The following is a 21,671-nucleotide window of genomic DNA, read 5'->3' on the forward strand; positions in this document are numbered from 1 at the left end:
ACACACACACACACACACACACACACACACACACACACACACACACACACACACACACACACAAACCCCCCGCAGTGCTGGACATTTATCGTGAGCAAAGGTACAAACACAGAGGGATGAGCTTAGATCACCGTCTGTAACGCGCCCCAATAGATACTTGTAGCCTCAGACGGTAAAGCAGCTCTATGCTGACGTGTAGCGGCAGGATGGACTCGGAAAAAGTACACGCACATTTGTTTGGAAAGATGTGTCAAAAGAAGAAGAAGAAAAAAAAAAAGCCTAAAATTAGTTGTTAATTTTCCACACTTTAAAAGCATGCAGCCATCACTGCGCTTGACAAGCGAGGTGTTAGCATTCCGAATCCTGCTGTCTGCTTTTCCTCGCTGACAGCAGGCATGTAACTCCAACAAAGAGGCTGCACACGTGAAGCCTTCGCCTTCCCGTGGCTTCGTCTTCCACCTCAGCTGACATAATCAGGTCAGCCGCGTCTAAGAATGGAGGCTAGAAGTGACGAGTTTTTCTTTTTTTAACAAAAAGGAGCATCTTCAGAAGTCGTCACTTACCTTCCTCCCTGAAAAGAAATTAGGCAAAGATTTGAAATGATCAGAGTATCTGATTGTTTTGTTTTTATTGTGATAAAAAGCTTTAGAAGTGGATTTTACTTACCCCACCTCCTCCACTAGAACTTCTTCAATTACTTCTTCCTCCACAACTTCTTCCTCGACGACGTCCTCCACTGCTTCCTCTGACATTTTAGCTGATAGTTTCTTTAATCAAACTGAAGAAAAACAATCATATTACAGGGTTTCTTCAGGTTTCACCAACTCAAATTTAAAAACTTTTTTTTTTTAAGACGACAAAAATGTACCAAAGAATTTGCATATTTCATGTTGTAGTAGAGCCAAGATGTTGCTGCGCAGATTAAACGTAGCATCGTACGGGTTAACAAGAGAGGTGAGCCGGTGGTACAGAACGTCCGTCCAGAAAACTGATGATAAAAACGCAAAAAGATACGTAGCTAGCTAGCAAGGGTAGTTAGCAGCTAGTTAGCGGTAGCCTCAACCACCCCGAGTCACAGATGTTTGCCTGACAGAAAACGTCCCATGAGAAAAGAGAATACAAGATGAAATAGTCCCGTCACAACAAAATTAAATCACTGATTAATTAAGGCCAACTTGCAAGTTTTTGATTGAATTTAAGACATTTCAAGGCCATCATTTTAGATACATTGATTCAAGACTTTTTAAGGATGTGCGAACACCTTGTGCTCATAGAAACTGCTCACATTCATCACATCTTTTTAGACGGCTTAAGTTTTCCACGAATCTGATTAGTTACAACAACAAACTCATTTCTCAGATGTTTCCCTGCTGCGATTATTTACCTGGCTCCCTGTTTTTAATCACTCTAATGTTACAACAAGCCCTCGACAGATGGCTCCTTTCTTCCCCAGCGTTCGGAGCCTTTTATCATTTGTGCAAACAACAAAAACAACAACAAAAAAAAAAAAAAAGAGAGAGAGAGAGAGAAAATATCTTGGCGGTAGGGCTGTGAAGTTGGAACAGTAGTGGAGGGAGAAATGATTCTGCAGGCTGAGGCCCAGGGTGTTAAACAGCTCCAAGCCTAATCCGCAGTCATTTCCTCTTGGCGCTGATCAAGGCTGCAGGCAGCCGACGGAGGCCTGAGTGGCGCTCAAACTGCAGGGAACGCATGAATTTTTTAATGACCCACCGACGCATCTGAAGACGTGATGCGCTTGTTTTTGGGTTTTTTTTTAATCCTCACACTGGTTGATCAGGTAGCAGAGACAGCAGCTTTGAAGCAGCTTGTTGGAAAGAGATGCGCCCAGTTTTCAGATTTCCCGTCATCAGATCGAACAGAAAGTGCATATTTATTATTATTGAATCGTGACAAGTAGAGATGAAAGTTTTTCTCTTATTTACAAAATAGCTCAAGAGCAATAAAAGTTGACAATAGTAATTTTATTTTGTTGCCTCCATATTCATGCAGCGTAATGTTTTTCGGAGCACCTTACAGGATCCCTCAACTCCAACCAGCCTGGAATGCTAGATTTGTATGTAGGTGAAGATGTTTCAACTAATAAATTTACTAATATCTTTACTATTTACTAATATCGATCTTTTTTTAAATGAATTGGTCGTGCTGGTTTTTTATTTGGATGCACCACAGTAAAGAGGAGCACATGCTAAATGAAACCCATTTCCACAACTCTGATGAAAAACACAATTTGTGTCTTATAATGATGAGAAAGCCTTAATAATGAGATACAAGTTTTTGGGGAGTGGGCTTCCGTAGATTTGGAAAACATGGATGCATCCCTCCTCCCCCGCATCACAATTTAGCAAAACAATACATTTTCAGGCTTTAAAAGTGACAAAATGAGTAAAAATTCACTCTATTGATTATACAGGAAAAGGTGAACAGTTTCCTGCTATTGAATAAACAATTTCTCACAAAACATTTTTTGCTTTTTTCCCCTAGCATTGTCAGACTGGTTAAATAGTCAGTAAAGCGACCGACTTGACTGCATAAACAAATCAAGTCGGTCATAATTCGTGTCCAATTGTGAATACGGACCAAGATTTAACAATGACCAGAGGTCGCAAAGTCCTGAAAGGTAAAAGGAAATGAACTTTAGAAATCAATGTGCTTTTTACGACTCCCACCTTGTCCCACCTCTAACCGCTCCGTTTTATATACAGCCTCCATGTTCCTTTTTAGCAGAGGCGCTTCAGACATTGATCCAAGCATAGCAGTGACCTCTGGCTGCTGGAGATCAAGGTGAACAGGAGCAGACTGCATCAGCGCGCCCCGTCATTGGATTAGATGTCAAGATTTGATTGCACACAACACTTCCTTCAGAGATTTTTTTTCCAATTTTTTTTTTTTCCACAGGCTTATAAATCACACGATCATAAAATCCAATGTCAGAATGGCTGAAGGAGCGAAGGGGAGAGCGAGGGTCTATTTTTAAGAATAATAGGACGAGCTCTTGAACAGGTGCGGAGCAGCTCCTCCAGACAATGGCTCACCTCGTCTGTGCTCCAGTAAATCAGTGGGCCGGGTCCAAACATTCAGCGGGCTATTTATGTTGCTGCAGGTTTGACAGCCAGCTGCCAGTAATGGGGAGAGAGGGGACATTTTTACAACAACAGAACTGAGGAGAAGCTGATTTTGACTTTGAAACGAGCCAGATTCCTTCCAACACTGTAAAAGTTTGAATGCACATTTGAATCTAATTGGGTTTTTCTTCTTGCGACTTTAGGTTCTCAAAGTCAAATACTGTGGTATTTGATAGGGGCCAGTAGAGGTTAGAGCGGGGGAAGTCAAAGGTCGAGGAAGTGGGGAAAAGCATGGGATACGGATAAAAACCAGAAGATGCCGTTCAGAGTGGAACGGACGGAAGCCCCGGAGGCCCTGGGTACTGAATGCGCGTTTGGTTTAATGAACGCGGTCAGTTGGCGTTTGGCTGAAACTGTGGAACAGCACACCGTCCGACGGCGGCAGGAATGTTGCCGGTGCTGCTTTCAGCATTAAGGAGCATTAAGTCAAAGCCTGCAAAGCATGCCACCAACACAGCGGCCTCAGGGGCGAGCTTAGCACCTTCTTCACCCGCATATGCAGCACTCGGAATAAAAAGCAGGAAGAAAATCCCCACTAGAGCCAACTTAGGCCACTAGTTATATCTCCATTTCTGGCTTTTTAATACTGCGTGTGAAATCACTTGGTACGTCACGCTAATATCAGATATTACACCAATGTCTTTCGTGTTTAAAACCACGCCGAGAGCCGTCTTTTAGTTCTCTTTTACGGTCATGTTCATTTAGTTGTCCCCGAGGTCAAGGCCACTCTTACCTCTTACGCTATGCGTCCCCTGAAGAAGCGATGGGATTTAAGGGCAAGTGTTGTTCTTCCTCTTCTACATCCAGCCAAATACAAACTCAGTCATCCTCTCTTCCAACCAAACGGCACAACTTAATACAGCCCCGGGGGTCTCGTGACCGCATGTCTCTGCAATGACTGGTTGGGACGGTCCCTTCTATTGTTGGAGACAAAAGTCAGATGAGACGCACCTGGACCTAAATACAGCCTTCACATGCTGGGGGGGGGCAAAAGGAGGAGAAAGGGAGGGTGGAGAGTTGTAGCAAAATAAGACAGAAGAGATGATATAGATAATACAGATAGAATGGACAGAGGATCTTTGGAATCCGACTCGTCTTAACCGAGATGTTGCGATTGTGAATGTGTGCTATACAAATATAGAATTTGATAAATTTAATTAAAAAGTAAAAAATATATATCGTATTTTTTAAACAATGACAAACATTCTGACACCGTGTGAAAACCACGGGGAAAAAAAATCTAGGCTAGCTAGCAAAGGATTTCAGTTTCAACAACAAGCTAGCAGAATATGACAATTACAAATTCCACTTGCATTAATCTTGTTTTAATAGTGTATAATGAAGTTCATGATGCAATAAATAAATAAATAAAATAATGAATTTACCTTTATGTTGAGTAAGCTAGCTAGCTAGCTAGCTGGCTAACCAAGTAGCTGCTACTAAAGAACCATTTTGGTACATAAATGCACGTCAAACATTAAAAAATTTGTTCAAATTGCATAGTTCAAAATTACTTCTCAAATTATAATAAGCGTTGTCATATTTAAAACTTAATCATTTTAAATACCTTATTTTATCATGGATATTGATACATTCTTCAAATGACACAAATATCGACTGTTCTGATGTAATTTTAAGATGACTGTGAAAATGATAAAATGGTGCCTTAAAATGAGATACTATCTGCTTAAAGGAAGATATCCCTCCATCACAGAAACAGGCTTCCAGAAAAAACAGATATTACAACTTTATTTAATTCGTACTTTATAAACATGGAAACAGAGACTCAAAGGTAGGAAGTAAACATGGATGGAAGGGAGGCTAGATATATAAAGGAAACAATGTAGGGCGTATAGAGCACAAAGAAGAAAAGGAAACACGCAAAGAATTAGGAAAAGAAATAGAGGTTTTACATGAGTGGCTGGATGGGAAAAAAAGGAAGTAGGTCACCACGGAAAAAGGAACATCAAAAGACAGAAGATGGGACCAAAGAAAGGAAGAAGGAAATAAAGGAAAGAAAACTCAAGGAAGGGAAGAACAAAGAGGAAGAACTGAACATAAAAATTTGAAAAATGTCAGGAAGGACAAGATGCAACATAAAGGAACTAGGTAAGGTTAAATGGCAAAAAGAGGGCAGGAGGAAAGAAGAGAGGGAGAAGAAAATTTAAGAAATGGAAAATGTTGTATTCCGTTTGTCCATATGTGGAAAAGACAAAGAAAATTCCAGACTTTTTTCTGACTGGAAAGGAATCCTGGCTTTTCAATCCATTTCATCCATGGTCTTGGTATTTACATTGTAAAAACAGCTTACAGGTAAACCAAAGGGAAAAATAGCGACTATGAACAAAAGAGAAGCTTGAATACTTAATGGAAGACATGAAAAGAGACTATAACTGGAATACCTCAATGTCTTTATTGTTGCAGTTGAGTCAGTCCATGGTACAATGTTACAAACATCCATCCACGTTTATGACACCGAGATACAGAATAAGATACAAGTACAGATGTGTGTGTTGCATAGGCTTGGTGCTACACAAACAAGTGCCTGGTAAAAAATTGAAAAAGAAAAGCATAAAAAACATCAAAAAAAGGACACGATTGTAACAAAAAAAAATACAGCACAATAAAACCACTGTATTACAAAAAAAAATAAATGTCACATTAATTCACTCTTTATAAAATATTTTGGTCAAGCCCCCTGCTTTTTTAGAGGAGCCACAGGAATGTGATTGTCAGACTGTTGAGCAGTAACGTTAATCAATTTAATGCCCCGACAAACCGATCATGTACTAATCAAAGCTTGTGCCGCGCCGACGATATGAGCTACATAACATGTCAGAGAGAAAAGTAAAAAAAAAAAAAAAAGAATCACAGAATCTTTGTTGAGATTCTTTCATCTTCTGTTGCGGTCGGAAGGCGAGAGGTTCTACATAGTGGTAAATATCCTTAAACTGCTAACTCGTTACATTGCTCGAGCAGAAGAGGCGTGGAAGAGATTACTGTAAAAGGCAGAATACAAAACTTGGTCTTCTTTGCACAGTTTCCGTACATAGCACAGCTTCAAAGCAGCGAAGGCACCACGAGCTTTTCAAACAGGAATGTAGGAAGATTTTTTTTTTTTTATCGTTATTTTTTTTCACAGCACTGCGGTAACGGATGTCCCCCCTTAGAGACTTGCTCCATTTTTTTTTTTTTTTTACTCTCTTTGTCGCACTTAAATAAATAAGGACATAAAAAGGGGGAAATTACATTTTTGCATAGGGACAATTTGGGTTTGGATAAGGTTATTTACCCCAAATTAAAAAATACAAATAAAAATGATATCACTGCTTGGAAAATTCATTTTGTACCTTTACTTACAATTTGTGTTTGATGTGAGGAATTTAAGTGGGACAATAATAATAAAAATCAGGAGAAATCAGTAAGGAGGCAAACACTTTTCGCAGTGCTGTACAAAGTGATCAACAAAAGCTTTTAAGAAAAAAAAAATACATAACAGCCAGATACGATAAACCACATTAAAACTTAAATTAAAATGACATAAAGGATAATAATAAGTCATAATGGCCTTCTGAATATTCAGTAATCCTTTCACCTTCACAATTAACCGTCTGTTGGTGAAGTTTTCCATCGTAAATTAAAAAAAAAAAAAAAAAAAGCAAAAAATACCTTCTAGGAGCGTAGAGATGTTATACATGATACAATGATACTCAAAACGTCACATGTGCTAACTTATATTACTCAGACCTTTCCTCTGCTATTGTTAAGACATAATTAATACAAGTGAAATCCGCTAAAATCTAGAAGTGCTTACATTTCTATCCTGAACTGGTGGCTGCTGAGTATAAAATAGCGATGTGTGAAGCCGTCTCTTTAAATATAAATTAAAAAAGAAAAAAAAAAAAAACAGAAAAAATTAAGGAGAGATGGAAAGTAAGCTGTAAGAGGGAGAGATCTGGTTTCACTCGTCTTATTTGGAACGGGGAGGAACTTAAAAAGTGGAGGAATCTAAAAATCTAAAATGCTGATTGGGAACTCATTCAGGTCTAAAAATGTCCAAATTTCACAGCGTTTTTCTTTTTCTTTTTCCCCCCCCCTCTTCTGTTATTTTCAGAACCTAACCCATTGTGCAAAAAGTACTACACTTGGCAAAAATGCAGGAGGTGTTTTCAGTACAGTGTGGCGTCACTCCTCGTAGGGATCTGGTCGTTATTTGGTTCTTAGGGGGGGGAAAAAAAAATAAAATTGTTCAAAAGGTAGAATCTTGGATTGTCGTGGTCCCCAGCTTTAGTGGCTCCTTTAAGACATTAGTGTCCCATACCTGGTGAAAGACACGATACAAGTCCATCAGTGGCAGACAGGTGTGGGTTAATGGCTGATGGTCAGACACGCGGGGTCGAAGTAAATAAAGAGCACAGCAAGGAGCTGGAGTCACGTAGTTGCATGCAGACAACGTGTCATTCAGAGGGCAACATTACGCAAGCAGCGGCTTGGAAAAAGGAGTCATTTGGTCAAACCTCAGTGTATTTTGTTGCGATTTTAGGTGACGGAGAGTTTAATCCATAACTTTGAAATGGAAAGACAGATTTTTAACATTTTTTTGCAAAGTAACAGTTGGAAAATGTGGCGTGGGTTTATATATACAGAGCAAGGATTCCTCTTTTTAGCATGCTTTGATTTTCATTTTGGATATCTTTGCAACAGATTTTAGCCGTACAATTTGGAGAATATACACTTGGTCATGTTGTCGCAATCGTTGGTTGCATGAGAAAAATTATGCAAAAACTGCACATCAACCTGAACACCATGCACGGGGATGGTGATGGCAGCATCATGCTTTCCTTTACACAAGTTAGATCACAATATTCCCCCCCCCTAAAATCTGAAAACAAGTAAAAAGTAGTCTAATTGCACTAGCTTTAAAAATCAAAACATCACATTTACAGAATCTATCTTTTTAGACAAATGTTTCTCATAGTTAGGAAGGGTAAAAGTGTCTCTTTGAATTGAAAAGGTTGCCGACTCCTGGATCAATGCATTTTCACTTGTTAGAAGCGGCCTAATTAAAGTCTAGACCTAAATTCCAATGAGAATATGCTCCAAGTCTTAAACGATCCTTTGCATTGAACATGTCTGCTCTTTAGTTATTCTGAATAGTATCTAGATATGCTAATCTGGCAGAGACACAATAGAAGTAGTTTTGCAAAGTACCGTCTTGAGTGAGGGTGAATACAAACACACTTTGGTTTTTTTCAAAAATATGTGCTACTTTGTTTTAATCGAGCAAATGAAGGCTCTACAAAACACAGACTTTTATGGATGTAACATGATGAAATGCAAAAATGTTAAAAGGTTATCATTAGATATTATTAGATGAGCAATGCTAACTGTGATGAGCTAGCAATATTTTCAAAATGAAACCATTTCAAGTAAAGCTTATTTTTCCACATATGCTGCCAACGTGTGCACGCCTGTGTGTGTGTGTGTGTGTGTGTGTGTGTGTTTTGCAGCGTCAAACGTCCACCAAGGTCCTGCAGCCGGCTCTGGGTGAGAAATCCGAAATCTGTACAAATCCTCTGTCATCCTCTAAGTCGGCCTGAAATGGTGCACTAATCTGCAACATACCAGCCATTAATGTGTCAAAACCGGCCTGGCAGGAGCTCCGCTTCTAACACTCATCGGGTCTAGAGCAGCAAAAGTGGAGCCGTGCGTGAGTGAAAAAGCTAAAAGGTTTGAGTGGCGTCACAATGGCTGCTGAGTGTGTTTATAGAAGCAGGAGGAAGGAGGGGAGCATGCATGTGTGTTGTCCCCCCCGTGCACCGAACAAGCGGCGCATTACATCGACATGTACAGAATCCATCAAGGCCAAAGTTCTCGCCTGCCTGACTGCCGGAGGGGAGCGGAGGTGGCGGTGGAGTGGAGGAGAGGAGGAGAGTGAGGGACTGCGGTCCGATTTTAAAATAGCAAGCAATGTTTAGGTGGCATCCTAAAAGGCTGTGGAGTCAAACAAATGGCACCCTGGAAAAAGACAGCAGGGAGGGCAGTGGTGTGGCCAGTTTTCATTTTAAGGACACGGTGCTGTGTAAATCAGAGCTCTGTCGACAATTTAACACGTGTCGCAAAAAGGTCACTAATCTTCACGTGAACATTCGAGGGGGAAAAAAACTGGGAAAAGGTGGTACTTTAAAAAAAAAAAAAAACATCAATGAACTTTGCAACCCTCTTTGGTTGGAGAGGGTAAAGTGACAGCTTGGAGAAAGAATATGTCCACTCTGCTCTTTAGAAATCTGGTGCTCTCTGACCAGATTTGTAAGGACTAAAACGTATTAGTCCTTTGTGAGGCATGAAATTTTAGGTAATGGAGATAAAACTGCTTTAAATTTAACAGGAGAATTTTAAGGTTACATGTGGATAAACGTTTTTTATTTTGGGTCAACTTTCCAGAAAATCTCCTTCAGACGCTCCCAGAAATACTTTTTTGCTAAATGGTATAGATATACATATTTTCACTTATATTTAGGAACTGATATAAGCTACTTTTTTTTTTTTACTTTCTGTTACAGCAGATTAATTTTGTCATTTTTTCTTTCCTCCTGTAGAAAAATGCTACGGCTAACAACGTTTTGCTAGCTTCTCATTTTATCAACAAATAAGACTTTACACTTATTTTCTTTAGCTTATTTAGATGCTTATATGTCAACAAGAACAAGTATATGTCATTTCAAACTCACATTCATCTGCACTACTAATTTTTTAGCTAGCCGTGCTGCAATGCTAATGCTACCGTGTTTCCCCGAAAGTAAGACAGTGTCTTCTTTAAAAGATTTTTATTTTTTGAAAGAGCTTTTAGCTCTTTCAAAAGTAAGACAGTGTAAGAAAGTAAGACAGTGTCTTACTTTCTTTTTATCCCCAAAAGCCCTACTATGTCTTACTTTCGGGGTATGTCTTATATTGGAAAAAAATTGTCGAATTTTTTGTTTTAACCATAAAATTAACATTTATTAACAACCTGAACAGTATTGTATTCACCACAAAACAGTTTTATAAAAGGAAGTGCAGGGGACGGCACGGTGACGTATGGAGAGGGGGACGGTGCGGACGTGGGCAGGAGGCGGCGCGCAGCTAGATGAGAGGGAGGTGGCAATACCCCCGTGTTTCCCGAAAGTAAGACATATGTCTTACTTACTTTCGGGGTACGGCTTATATTAGCCGACCCCCCTGAAACCCCCAATACGTCTTACAATCGGGGTGTCTTACTATCGGGGAAACACGGTAGCTACTTTAACGAGATAACCGGACATCAATTTCCAAAACAGCCATAAAAATGATCAAATTCCTGCTAAAAGCTCTTTCAAAAAATAAAAATCTTTTAAAGAAACTACTAATTGTTTTGTTAAAAAACCCTTTAGGCTTGCAATAGCAAGCTAACCCTTATATCGCCTACCTAAGACTCACCGTTAGCGACTGATTTGGTCTCTCCTCTGCCTGCCATCTGGAAAAAAAATCACAACAAACTGAAGGTTATAAAGCAGCAAAGACATGGAAATTTAATAAAAACATACCTGGAACTACTTACTACAAAAATACATCCACCTCTCCAGTTGAACCATTTTTCCTTACATCACACTGTAAGCTAACAATGAGCTTGCTAACCACTACCCTGCTTCTCCACAGCCCAGACCACAGAACTCATTACAGCAGACGGGTCTGCTGTTGCCCAAGTATGAAAAACTGACCGAGACACTTTGCAGAATATCCTCGACACACACTTTTCTTTCTGCAGTAAAAAACAAAAGTTTTATATAAAATGCTGTGACGGTATTTGCAGTCTTACAGATTTTTATTGTTTTTTTCACTCAAAATGTTTCAGATCATCGTAGAAGGAAGTCTGTAAGGGTGCAGATTAAAAAATGTAAAAACAAATTCACCAACTTTGGCAACAAAACATTCAGCGAAGCTGAGCGTAGAGCTGTGATTCGTGGCCAACAGAAGCTGGAGCAGTGCGACGTGACAAAGCCACCCATGAAAAGCGTGAACACCCTGCGTTTGGACACCGGTCACCCAGTCACAGCGGCGATCTGTGTCGATGGGTGTCGAGATGACCGGACTTGGGCTTGATTTATACGTTTTGTCTTTTCCAATGAGCCCGACTCTTGTTTATTGCTCTAAATTCCAATCAAGCCCGTAATAAATGTCTGAAACTCATGGGCGCCTTATTGTTATTGCGAGTATAATAAGCAGTGGTGTCCAAACAAAGCAGAACAGAATGCAGCTGTGTCCGTGACAAGAGAGCAAAACAGCGTGACAGCAGAGCGTGGGGTCATTCTAGGACAGGCATGTTGAGGAAACGCAGATTAATTACTCCTTTACCTCTCCAGGCTTATTCCAGATTGAATGCCGAGGTCAACTAGCTGTGAGAGTTCTTTAAAACAAAAACAAACACGAGTGATTGTTACTTCCATTCCTGCTACGGCGGGGTCAAAATAACGTGAGATTCCGGCTCCTTCCCCCCCACCTCCGCCTCCGCTTTAGCGAAACATTCTCTTGAGTAGCAACAACTGGACACCGAGGACAAGCCTGGAAAGCTTTCCAAGACCACAAACCACTTCATGGCATAGTTAAGACTTCATCTGGATGTTGTAATGCTCAGCTAGCCTTTTTTTTTTCTCCCCCCCGCCCCTTCCCTTTTCCGATCTGGTCCTCTAATCACCCGGCTCATGTTAGAAGAAGACAGAGTGAGCGGAGATCAATAGGAGCTACCTTTGTTGGAGTGGCGCCTTTGTTTTCCCATAGACTCCTCTTGTTGGTGACATCAACGGGTTTCAGGTCCTGTCGGAGTGAATCGGGGAACAAAAGGCAGGGACAGAGCGATTTATCTGTGGCGCTCGGCAACTGTAGATCTGTTTGATTTAGACTGAAGCAACAGATAGCTGGGAGAGTGAGGAGGAAGGGAAAGCTGGAGGAGTGTTTGTTTGTTCAGAGGAAGTGGAAAAACGGAAACCTCATTCCAAACCCAACACCATCTTACTTGAATCTGCTGTAAGGTTCGAACTCTGTTCTCGGTTTTTTTAGACTCGATTTCTTACACAAATGTCCTCCTTCTCCTCTTGATTCCCTTACAGATCTCCCAGAAAACACAAAATATTTGCAAAAATCTAATGATAAATTATCAGTACACTTGAAATATGACAAAATCAACTTACAAGTAACTTTTCACCATGAAATAGCAGTCAACAACTCCTTAATATTGCTCAGCAATCGGCAGATTATTGGAACAAGTACTTTTTTCAAATCAATATTAAGGAATTATTGACTTGTATTTCTTACCGAAAAGTTTCTAGTAAGTTAGTTAGTTTTTCTCTTATTTGCACTGGAAACTAGGCAAAAGAAAATACCTGGTAAGATTTTGTGTTTTTGCAGTGTGGTAAGCGCAAACATTTTCAGGCCATTGATAACCAACAAAGAAAATAGCCAACGAGTCTTTTACATCACGGTTTATTTAATTTCGCCCACTATTTTTTTTTGCAGAACTGTTTAATTCAGCCACACTGATGGTTTTTGGATCGGATGGATGATTAATCAACCTTGAGGTAATCACGGATAACTCAGAATTTAACAAAAGCGGCAATTAATTTTTTCACATATAATCAACTTGCTTTTCAAATCTTTTACTCTCAATACATAAGATCATCCTTTTAAAACCACTTTTTTTATTTTAGTGAGACAAAAAAGTAGAAATAGAAGAAATCTGTAAGGGGTCATTTAATTTTTTTCCAGTGCGTTTAACAACAAACTATCATCAGATAAAACCGCATAATGAAAATGAATCATAATAAAGTTTTAAAACTGCATGACGGAGTGCACCCAACTGCTGTCGACAGTTTCCATCTGTATGTTGAAATGACAACTATATCTGTGGCCACCAGGTGGCGCCAACTAGATGACCAGACTGTTCCCTGAAACAAAGTCTGCTTTGCAGGGAAGAGTCAGAAACTTTTTTTTTTATTGAAAGGGATTAGATGTTGCAAGATGAAAGCTCTCTTGCAAAACAAGATAAAAAAAAAGGGGATAGACAAAAAGAAAGGAAAAAAAAAAAACTTTCCGGTTCAAATCTTTTGTTATATAATGTAACGGATGCCCAGAAACTAGAGGAATCATAACCCACAGCAGGGTAGCTGATTAGGACATTTCTCTCTTAATATACTTGTGTAAATGTTGCGGTTTATAAACCACTGAAAGCGCCTCTGAGCTGGAGCTGCAGTATATTTCCTGGCAGTGACCTACCGTTGGCCTTCCTCCTGACGTCTTGCCGCTCTCTGGGGTTTTATTCAGCCAGTCGTTGATGCGGCCCGCCACGCCCGTCTTTATAACAGCTGCTTCCTGTTTGAGCAAGGTCAAAGGTCAGCCAAAGTTGCAGTATTCTTGCCAATTCAGCAGTATTCACACTTGGCGTTTTGTAATGTCGTGCAAGTTTGACAGATAAGGAAGTGAAATGCTCCTGCCTTTTACCATCACCTAATAAGTAACGCGTCCAGTTATAGCTCTTAGTCATCAAGCAAAATGCAATGTGTGGTAGAAAAAAAACAAAAAAACATTGCACAACACCCTGAACACACCATCTCTACAGTGAAACATGGCGGTGGTAGTATTATGCTTTGGACATATTGTACTACAGGAAAGAAGATTTATTGAGATAATACTTGAAATGTGACGCTTGCAGATGGACTCCATTCAATCCAATTGAGTCTGAGGCTTCATACAAAAAATACATTAATTAATAAAAGACAAAAATTTAACTCTCTAGAGTCGGGTTTTGACTAGAGCTGAAACATTTTCCTTCAATTGTCCCAGAATGCCTTGCTGCTTATAAAAAAAATGGATATTTTAGGGTAAAAGGGATTTACATAACTGATAAAGAGAAATATCCCATAAAAAAACTTAGCTGTAATTGCATCAAAAGCTGGTTCTATAAAGTGTTGACACATGGAAACTCAAGAATAATTTTGCACTTTTGTCCAGGCTTTCAATTGAGGTGGCAAAATTCAAATATTAATTGGTATCATTTTTTTTGTAGTTTTCTTTCTTTTTACCTTAAAAGTGCTTCCAGCACCTCCAGGTGAACTGAACACGTTGCCTTTCTCCCACATGCTCTTAATGTTTCGTACGTCAGTGACCATGGGAAGATCCAACACGGTGGAGCGAGGGGATTTGGACTCCTTGTTCTCTCGCTGCGGAGACGAATAGCGGCCGGGTTAAACAGGGATGGCAGCTGTAGCCGTGACTGAACCATGTTTTATTAAAAAGACAAGATTTCGTACCCACCCAGTGCCATTTTGTCCCCGTGAATAATGAATAAATAGCCTTAAAACAACTGACCTGAGCAGCTGAGGTGTACTGCTCCAGCCGGTTGTCTATCTTGGACACCACAGGAGAATGAGACGCCTTCACAGAGCTGCAGAGACGACATGCTTTCACATTAATATGTCGAACCTAAATATTTCAGATCAAGCTAATTTTAATATCAAACAAAGAGAATCAAAAGGCAATTTTTAGATGAAGTTCTACCTTTTCTGTGCCGACTTGTTCAGGAATTCTGCTCTTTCTCCAATCTGGAAAACAAGATAAAAAACGAGTTAGAAATATTGCTTTTGTACCTAACTTGGACATTATTCCATACTAATTGTGGATGAAAGATTTTTCTCACGTAAACATTGAGGACAAATCTAAAATCCAAAACTTGATTGAGCTCATCAAAAAAAGTCCCTCATTGTTCCCTCTGTGTGCAAAAGTTGCTCTCCAAACAAGCACACACATGCAGAAAACACAAGACAAACAGAGCGGGCTCTTTCCCTTCCCTGCTGTAGAACTGTGGGAATCTCAGAGGGGTGTTTATGATATACACAACACGAAGACTTAAAGAGGAGGCCGCATTCCTCAGTCACAACGTTCAGTAGATGGACAAAAGACAAATGCTCAGAAAATGCTCTCGTTTTTCCCTTCTTTTTCTCCCCCCTAACCCCTCCTGTGAAAACAGACCTTTTGCTCGGCTGCTACCGAATGTTGAAGTTCCAAAAATAGTCTCCCAACAGGAAATTCCCCATTCTCAGACGCGTACTTTTTTTTATTTTTATTTTTTATAAAGAGCTGCTTCCACCCGAACGCAGTTAAAGTAATCCTGTTAACCCTAATCGCTTTCCTGCACATCCCTGCAGCCTGTCCTTCATTTGGCCTGCTGTCCGTCTCTGCTTTATCTACAGCACCAACCAGGGTTATGCTGGTTGACGGATGATAACGGAAATGCGAGCACTTGGAGATGCGGGTTGCGCCGTGAGCTTTTTCCAAGCAGTGAGGCATAATTATCTATGCTTTTAATGGAACAGGATGCATAAAAATCGCCGTTGTCAACAACAACAAAAAAAGAGGAGTGTACTGGGAAAAAAAAAAAGAAAATGGGGGGAAAAAAGTGTATATTCTCAATTGCATGCTTGTATTTTTTGAAATCTGAAATAGGCTTTTGACAGGTTTCACTGAGGCATGAAATTCACTCAGCACATAAATTGAGCAGGAAATTGCTCAATTTCTGGATGGAATACAAAACAAAACAAAACAAAAAAAAAAAGCCAATATATCTCAGCTTGTGCAATTTTACATGGTACAACCGCAGCTAGATGAAATTGATTCAACTCTTTTTAATACAATGCCTCCATTTATAGGACTGGTACACCTAAAAGATAGAACAAGACATCACAAAGGCCATAATAAAAGTATAAAGCTGTATTAGTCAATCTGTACACATTACTGTAACTGTTTTAGCCACACTGCTAACTCTCCAGGTGTTTCTTAGCTGGCTAGCTCCTTAACACAAATGTTAGCAACCATGTCGCAACTGAACTGTTATTTTGTTGTTGAATTTCCCACACTCTGCTACCCTTAAAGTGAGACAAAAGAACAACATATTTTTTAATCTCTCTTTTTAGCTAGGTAGGTAGCTGACTAGCTAGCTAGCTAGAGTAAATAGCCTGCTTTTGTTAGCTAGCTGGCTAGATAGCAGATTTGGCATTGAAGGAAGCTGCATCATGTGGATCTGTTTACCTATTACACTGCTGGTATGTGATCAAATTTATTTCTCAATTTTTTTAAGGAGCCAACAACTGCACTCTGGTTATTTTTTTCAAAAGATATTTGTTTGCCAGTCATTAAACAAAAAAATTGTTTAGCGTTTCAGTTAAAACGACTGTTTTCGATGCCGTGGCTGTAGTATGCGACAGCATTAGCATTATATTTAAGTAGCCTCTCGGATAATACTGGATTCATTTTTTGGAAACTGTTACACTGAAGTCATATTCCTGAGTGGGAAGGTTTGGGACTGCCAAATATTCCCACATATAGTGAAAGTTGAAGGAAAAACTTTTTAATAGCCGTTCTGATGGTTAGAACTTTTATTTTCAATACATTGAAAATCGGTGACAATGTCTCACATTTCTGTGATATTAACCGTATAGATGTTTAAACTGCTGCAAGCCACAATTTCTAAGTGCAGTTGTGTAAAAATGCACACATTTCAACAAAATCACAACCTTAAGTTCCTTCATTAGCAATCTTGTACCACATGCAAACACACATGCATAAAAACACCCCCCAACACACATGCACAACAGTACCTACAGTGAACATGATGACAAAGTAAGGCTGTGTCTGAAAGGTGGAGAATTGAAATTTATTTACAACCCGGCGACATTCAGGACTCCGGTGTGATCAGAGCTCACCATCAGAGCCCTCATTTAGTCTGGGGGTCTCTCTGAGCCAGCACCACACTACTACTAAATGTCCCTAATTAGATTTTCTCCACACACTGAAAATCCCCCTTGGTTTTCAGCGTGTGGGAGTTGACTTCTGGCAACACTGGAGACATTTATTCACATTTAAGTTACTTAAACCTTCCTTATCTGTGACAGTTTAATGAAGAGGAAAGGAAGTGTGGGACACAGAACGGTGATCTCTTTTATATATGTTTATTTGTGATAAACAGGATAAGGTATCGGCAGACTTTTAAAGAGTCACTGAACTTCTCTTCATTTGTGCGCAATGCTTGATCTTTGTGAGATAACTCTTCATAAATAAGACCTAAAGAAGACGAGAGGTGCAGTGAAGTCTTAATCTTTTAACATTTTGGATAATGAGTAAAAGCTTTGACGTACTGCCAGATGAGGGAGATTTTAGGCAAAAGATGCAATACTAATTTACCTGTTCACTATATGTCTATCCAGAGCAGTGATTGTAACCAAAAAGGTTTAGAGTAAGTTTTATAGCTGTACCTTCGTATTAAATTAAAACTTCTCACTTTTTACCACCAGGGGCGCCGTTTCAACAACGGCTTGGGATCTTTGGCATGTACAAAAAAACAAAGTTTAAAGACATTACGAAACAACTTGTACTCAGAGTTTGTTGTGAATTTTGTTATAAAATGCTTCCCAACACTTAGTTTCTACCTGCTGCAACAAGAAAAACAATTTTATATCCGACCAGAAATATTAAGTCTACTTTAACATGGCACCAACAATGGAATAAAAAATCTCAGGACAAAATTTTAATTCCAGCATTTCAAAAATCTTCATGTTTTTCGCCTTGCTTGGCTTCATAGTGTCATCATTGTTCATGAAGGAATGACCCTGTAGTCTGAATGCCGGGTAATTAGACCATGCTCACACTTGATTAGACTGTAATATGATGGTATTTTCCCTGCAGGTTAACAACATACCGTGAGAATCTTGTACCAGTCCGTCCCTAATGGAGACAGATATAGAAGCCAAAAAAAAAAAAAAAAAAGCAACAAAGTTTTAGATTTTAAAGATAAATTTCAACTTTAACCAAATTGGTTTGGTGGTTGGAGGACTTTTCTTCCTGAGTTCACCATCATGGAACGAAAGGTTTGAAGGAATGGAGCCGATTTTAAAAGAATAATTAATGTGAGCTTGAAGTGACAGCTTGAGAAGGTGAGCTTACCTTGAGAGAAGAGCCTCGAGGACTGAAGCACTTGAACGGTTTCCCTTCCCCGTCCACGGTGTCGTCCACCTTCTGCCTCTTTTCCGCAGCCTCGGCCCGTCTCCTTTCAATCTCCTCTTTCATCTTCCTCTTCTCCTCCTGCGGCAGACAGAGACAGACAGACAGACGAGGCAGGCTTGATCGGGGCTTTACTTTTACATTCGTTTTTTTATTGCTGAAGCTGCAGGACACCGTCGAACCAGCAATCCACTAAAACTCTTCATAAGTAATACTTGTAGGAGAGGAGAGGAAAAAACCGAGAACCTTACAGGTTTCTTCCGTTTCTGCACTTTTTTTTTGTCTTTTTGTCGGTTGTAAGTGATTATTTAATTTATGTACGGAAATAAGCTTACGGAAATGTACAGATCATCATCATAAGCCGCAATCTAAAGAAATACAAGAACGCTTTGGAAACAAAGTCATAAACATCTATCAGTCTGAGAAATGATACTAGGCCATTTCTAAGGCTTTGGGACTTCAGTGAACCACAGTGAGAGCCATTATCTACAAATGGAGAAAACGTGGAGCGGTGCTGAACCGTCCCACGAGTGGCCGATCTACCCAACGTTCTCGCCGAGCCAATCAAATTCTCGCCCAGGAGGTCGTAAAGGAACCCAAAACAACTGAAGACCTCAAGAAAATCTAAGGGTCAGTGTGCAACAACAAGAAACTGGGCAAAAATAGCCTCAGTGGGAGCTGAACTTTCCAAGGCCAAAGCCAACACTCACTGCAGCACCAACCCCAAAGACTTCTGGGAAATCATTCGGAGAACTGACGAGACAGAAGAGGAAGTTTCAAAAAGGTGAGAGTCCCTTCATATCTACCACAAAACATCAATTCAGAAAAAAATAACACACTGACAGTCCAACACGGTGGTGGCTGTGTCATGATGTGGGGCTTTTAATGTAATTAATAGAACCAAGAATTCTGCTCTGTAGAATAAAAATCCATTAGAGTTTGAGTCCATCATGAGTTCGTGACCTCCACCAAGTCTGAATCTGAATGAGTTAGTTTTAATACATCTTTACCAAAGTAAAAGTTCATAAAAATGATTTCAGATCAACTTTGGATGAATTTTGTTGTGTGACGAAAAAGCAAAAACAAAAGTAACCTGATTTTGAACTGTATGTTTTTGAAATATATTCATATCCAAGGACGGTACCAGGAAAATGAAACAACGAGTCAGACAGTCAGACAATCAGAACCAATTAAAGACGAATCGAACCGATTTAGTTCACCAACTGCAGCAGGTTACGGACCTGCTAAACCCCTCAGAAGATATTCTTATTTACAGTTTGTCCCCTCAGTCAGACAACGGCCCATTTTGGACAACAACCCAACAAACTGCTACAAAAACCAATTAGCGTGCGAGGCGTTTGTAGTAAATTCAGACAATGGCTGGTGCTTGGCAGAGTGTCAACCCTCTCCAGCTTCCTTGTCTTGGTTAATTAGTCTCCCTGTATCTCTGGGCCATCTTTTAATTACTAACCAAAAGGCCTCATTAACATCACACAAGAGGAAGAGAGCGGGGGCTGATGGTGAGAGACGGGCCGCTACGTTCGGTGCCAAGATCAACAAAGACGACCCGGCCTGGGTGACGGCGGGAGCGTGGGGGCCCTCGGGTGGAAGGAAAAGCGACGACACCTCCGTTTAGGCGAACACAAAGGAAGATTCATAGAAAGACATCGGGGTGAGGCCGTTTGTGAGGGGAAGAGGAAAGAGCGACAGATAGGAAAGAGCTACAAATAGGGCGAGGACTTCAGTGTGAAGCTCTGATCTATAGAGTCTGCCATCGTCGAAGAAGAAAAAGGTGAAAGCGCCGTCGGTGAAGCATTACCTCCTCTCTGGCTTTCCGTTCGGCCTCCTCCTGCTTCCGCTGCCTCTCCTCCTCCTCCAGCACCTTCCTCCTCTCTTCCCGCTTCCTCTTCAGCTCCTCCAGCTCGGCTTCGGCCTCCTGCTGCTTCTGCCTCATCCTCTCGAACTCCTCGCTCTCGGCGTCATCGCGCCGGCGCTTCAGCTCCTCCAGCTTCCGCTCTGCCTCCAGGCGGGCGTCGTCGTCCTGCTCGTCGCTGGCGGACACCTCGGGGGAACGGACGCTGCCACGGCTGAGGCGGACACGAAAACACAGACTAGGGTTACCCGCTTGACATTTGATCTGAGCTTAATATTTAAACACAGACACCGAGGGATTTTCTCTCCGAGAACATAAAAAATACACACAGTACTGCTTTGCATGGTAAAGCTGGGGCTTGTGAAAGGTTTCTGGCTAATCGAGTCGTTCCCCCAAAAGACCTATAGCTGGAATTGCAACAAAAAGTGGTTCCATAAAGTGTTGACTAATACACAAAGTTATGCTAGCAGAATAAAGTCGTAAAATTACAAGAAAGAAGCAAAGATTTGTGACTTGCTCATCAAGTCCATGATTCTTTCTTCGAAACATCCAGTCGTCTTAAAGTCCTGCAGCAGATAATAATTTGATGCTGATGTGTTTAAAGATTAAACACATCTTTACCAAAGTATCACTTCACAAGATGCTCAACATTCCTCATTTTGATTATTTTTCATGTGGAAGTTATAAAATTACTATTTCATTCTACTAATATTATGACTTCATTCTGGTTATATTGTGACTTTACTCTGGTAATAAGACTAATTTCATTTCAATCTGACTTTCCTTTTATTATTACATCTATTCTCGTAATATGACCTTGACTTACAACTATTCTAACATTACAATGTTTTTTCTTCTATTATTACAATTTTACTATTGTAATGCAACTTCAGTCTAGTATTATTTCAACTTAATGTTATACAATTTCAATTTCAGAACTACTATATTATCGTGATATTATAACCAAGTACAACTTTTCCCTCACAATTCTTATAATATGACTTTATTCTGAATACTAACACTCCTGTTTTATTAATAAAAGGCCACACTTCTGAGATATTTATGTGCAAATAATGTTATTTAGGAAGATGGTCAATGAGGAATAGCTCAACAAAAATGGATGGAGAGATGACCAGATAGATGGATACATGGACAGATAAACAGGTGATGGATGACATTAACTAAAAAGATAAATAGGTTAATAATAAAGTAATGAACTGAAACTGGAAGTATCATAAAGGAACATATTTTATACATTGTGAAATCTTCACAAACGTCCCACAATGGCTAATTAACCCAGTTTCAACTTGGTGAAAAGTTCAGAAATATTTAAGACGACAGTATCCTCAGCACGAGAAGTGGACAGAGACGCAGCAGGTGCGCACCTGAGGGTCCTCTCGGGTTTCCTGTGCTGTTTGGGAGCCGCCTCATCATGCAGTCCTCCGTTATGTTTCCTCTGATCCTCCTCAGACTCTTCCCTCTCGTTCACCTGCCGCCACACACGCACACGCACGCACACACACACACACACACACACACACACACACACGACAACAGCGACAGTGAGGGCATGAGGTCAAAAAAGGGGCGGAGAT

The 21,671-nt window shown here is 40.2% G+C and overlaps 2 protein-coding genes across 15 annotated transcripts in view; both read right to left on the reverse strand.

Annotated features, from left to right (window-relative positions):
- tnnt2e (troponin T2e, cardiac) overlaps nt 1–4,035 on the reverse strand; it is an 11,719-nt gene extending 7,684 nt beyond the window's left edge. For 2 of the 6 annotated variants that reach the window (XM_008401068.2, XM_008401069.2), the window contains exons 1-3: nt 3,877–4,034; nt 667–778; nt 564–571 (exon numbers count right to left, since the gene is read on the reverse strand). In XM_008401068.2, the coding sequence (XP_008399290.1) occupies nt 564–571; nt 667–752 (94 nt within the window). In that variant the 5' untranslated portion in view covers nt 753–778; nt 3,877–4,034. Of the gene's footprint in view, nt 1–563; nt 572–666; nt 779–868; nt 939–3,053; nt 3,135–3,876 lie in introns of those variants that run through there. The other 4 variants (XM_008401067.2, XM_008401070.2, XM_008401065.1 and 1 more) reach the window with 4 other exon arrangements.
- Nucleotides 4,036–5,535: 1,500 nt separating this feature from the next.
- The window catches only part of cald1a (caldesmon 1a), a 134,452-nt gene continuing 118,316 nt past the window's right edge, over nt 5,536–21,671 (reverse strand). For 7 of the 9 annotated variants that reach the window (XM_017302820.1, XM_008401064.2, XM_008401063.2 and 4 more), the window contains 10 exons: nt 21,462–21,565; nt 20,023–20,290; nt 18,147–18,284; nt 14,709–14,752; nt 14,520–14,595; nt 14,234–14,371; nt 13,428–13,523; nt 11,904–11,972; nt 10,599–10,635; nt 5,536–7,464 (listed from right to left, as the gene is read on the reverse strand). In XM_017302820.1, coding sequence (XP_017158309.1) covers nt 7,451–7,464; nt 10,599–10,635; nt 11,904–11,972; nt 13,428–13,523; nt 14,234–14,371; nt 14,520–14,595; nt 14,709–14,752; nt 18,147–18,284; nt 20,023–20,290; nt 21,462–21,565 — 984 coding nt within the window. In that variant the 3' untranslated portion in view covers nt 5,536–7,450. Of the gene's footprint in view, nt 7,465–10,598; nt 10,921–11,513; nt 11,566–11,903; nt 11,973–13,427; nt 13,524–14,233; nt 14,372–14,519; nt 14,596–14,708; nt 14,753–18,146; nt 18,285–20,022; nt 20,291–21,461; nt 21,566–21,671 lie in introns of all 9 variants that reach the window. The other 2 variants (XR_532756.2, XR_532757.2) reach the window with 2 other exon arrangements.

The sequence above is a fragment of the Poecilia reticulata genome, linkage group LG23 (assembly GCF_000633615.1).
Source record: "Poecilia reticulata strain Guanapo linkage group LG23, Guppy_female_1.0+MT, whole genome shotgun sequence".
Lineage (NCBI taxonomy): Eukaryota > Metazoa > Chordata > Actinopteri > Cyprinodontiformes > Poeciliidae > Poecilia > Poecilia reticulata.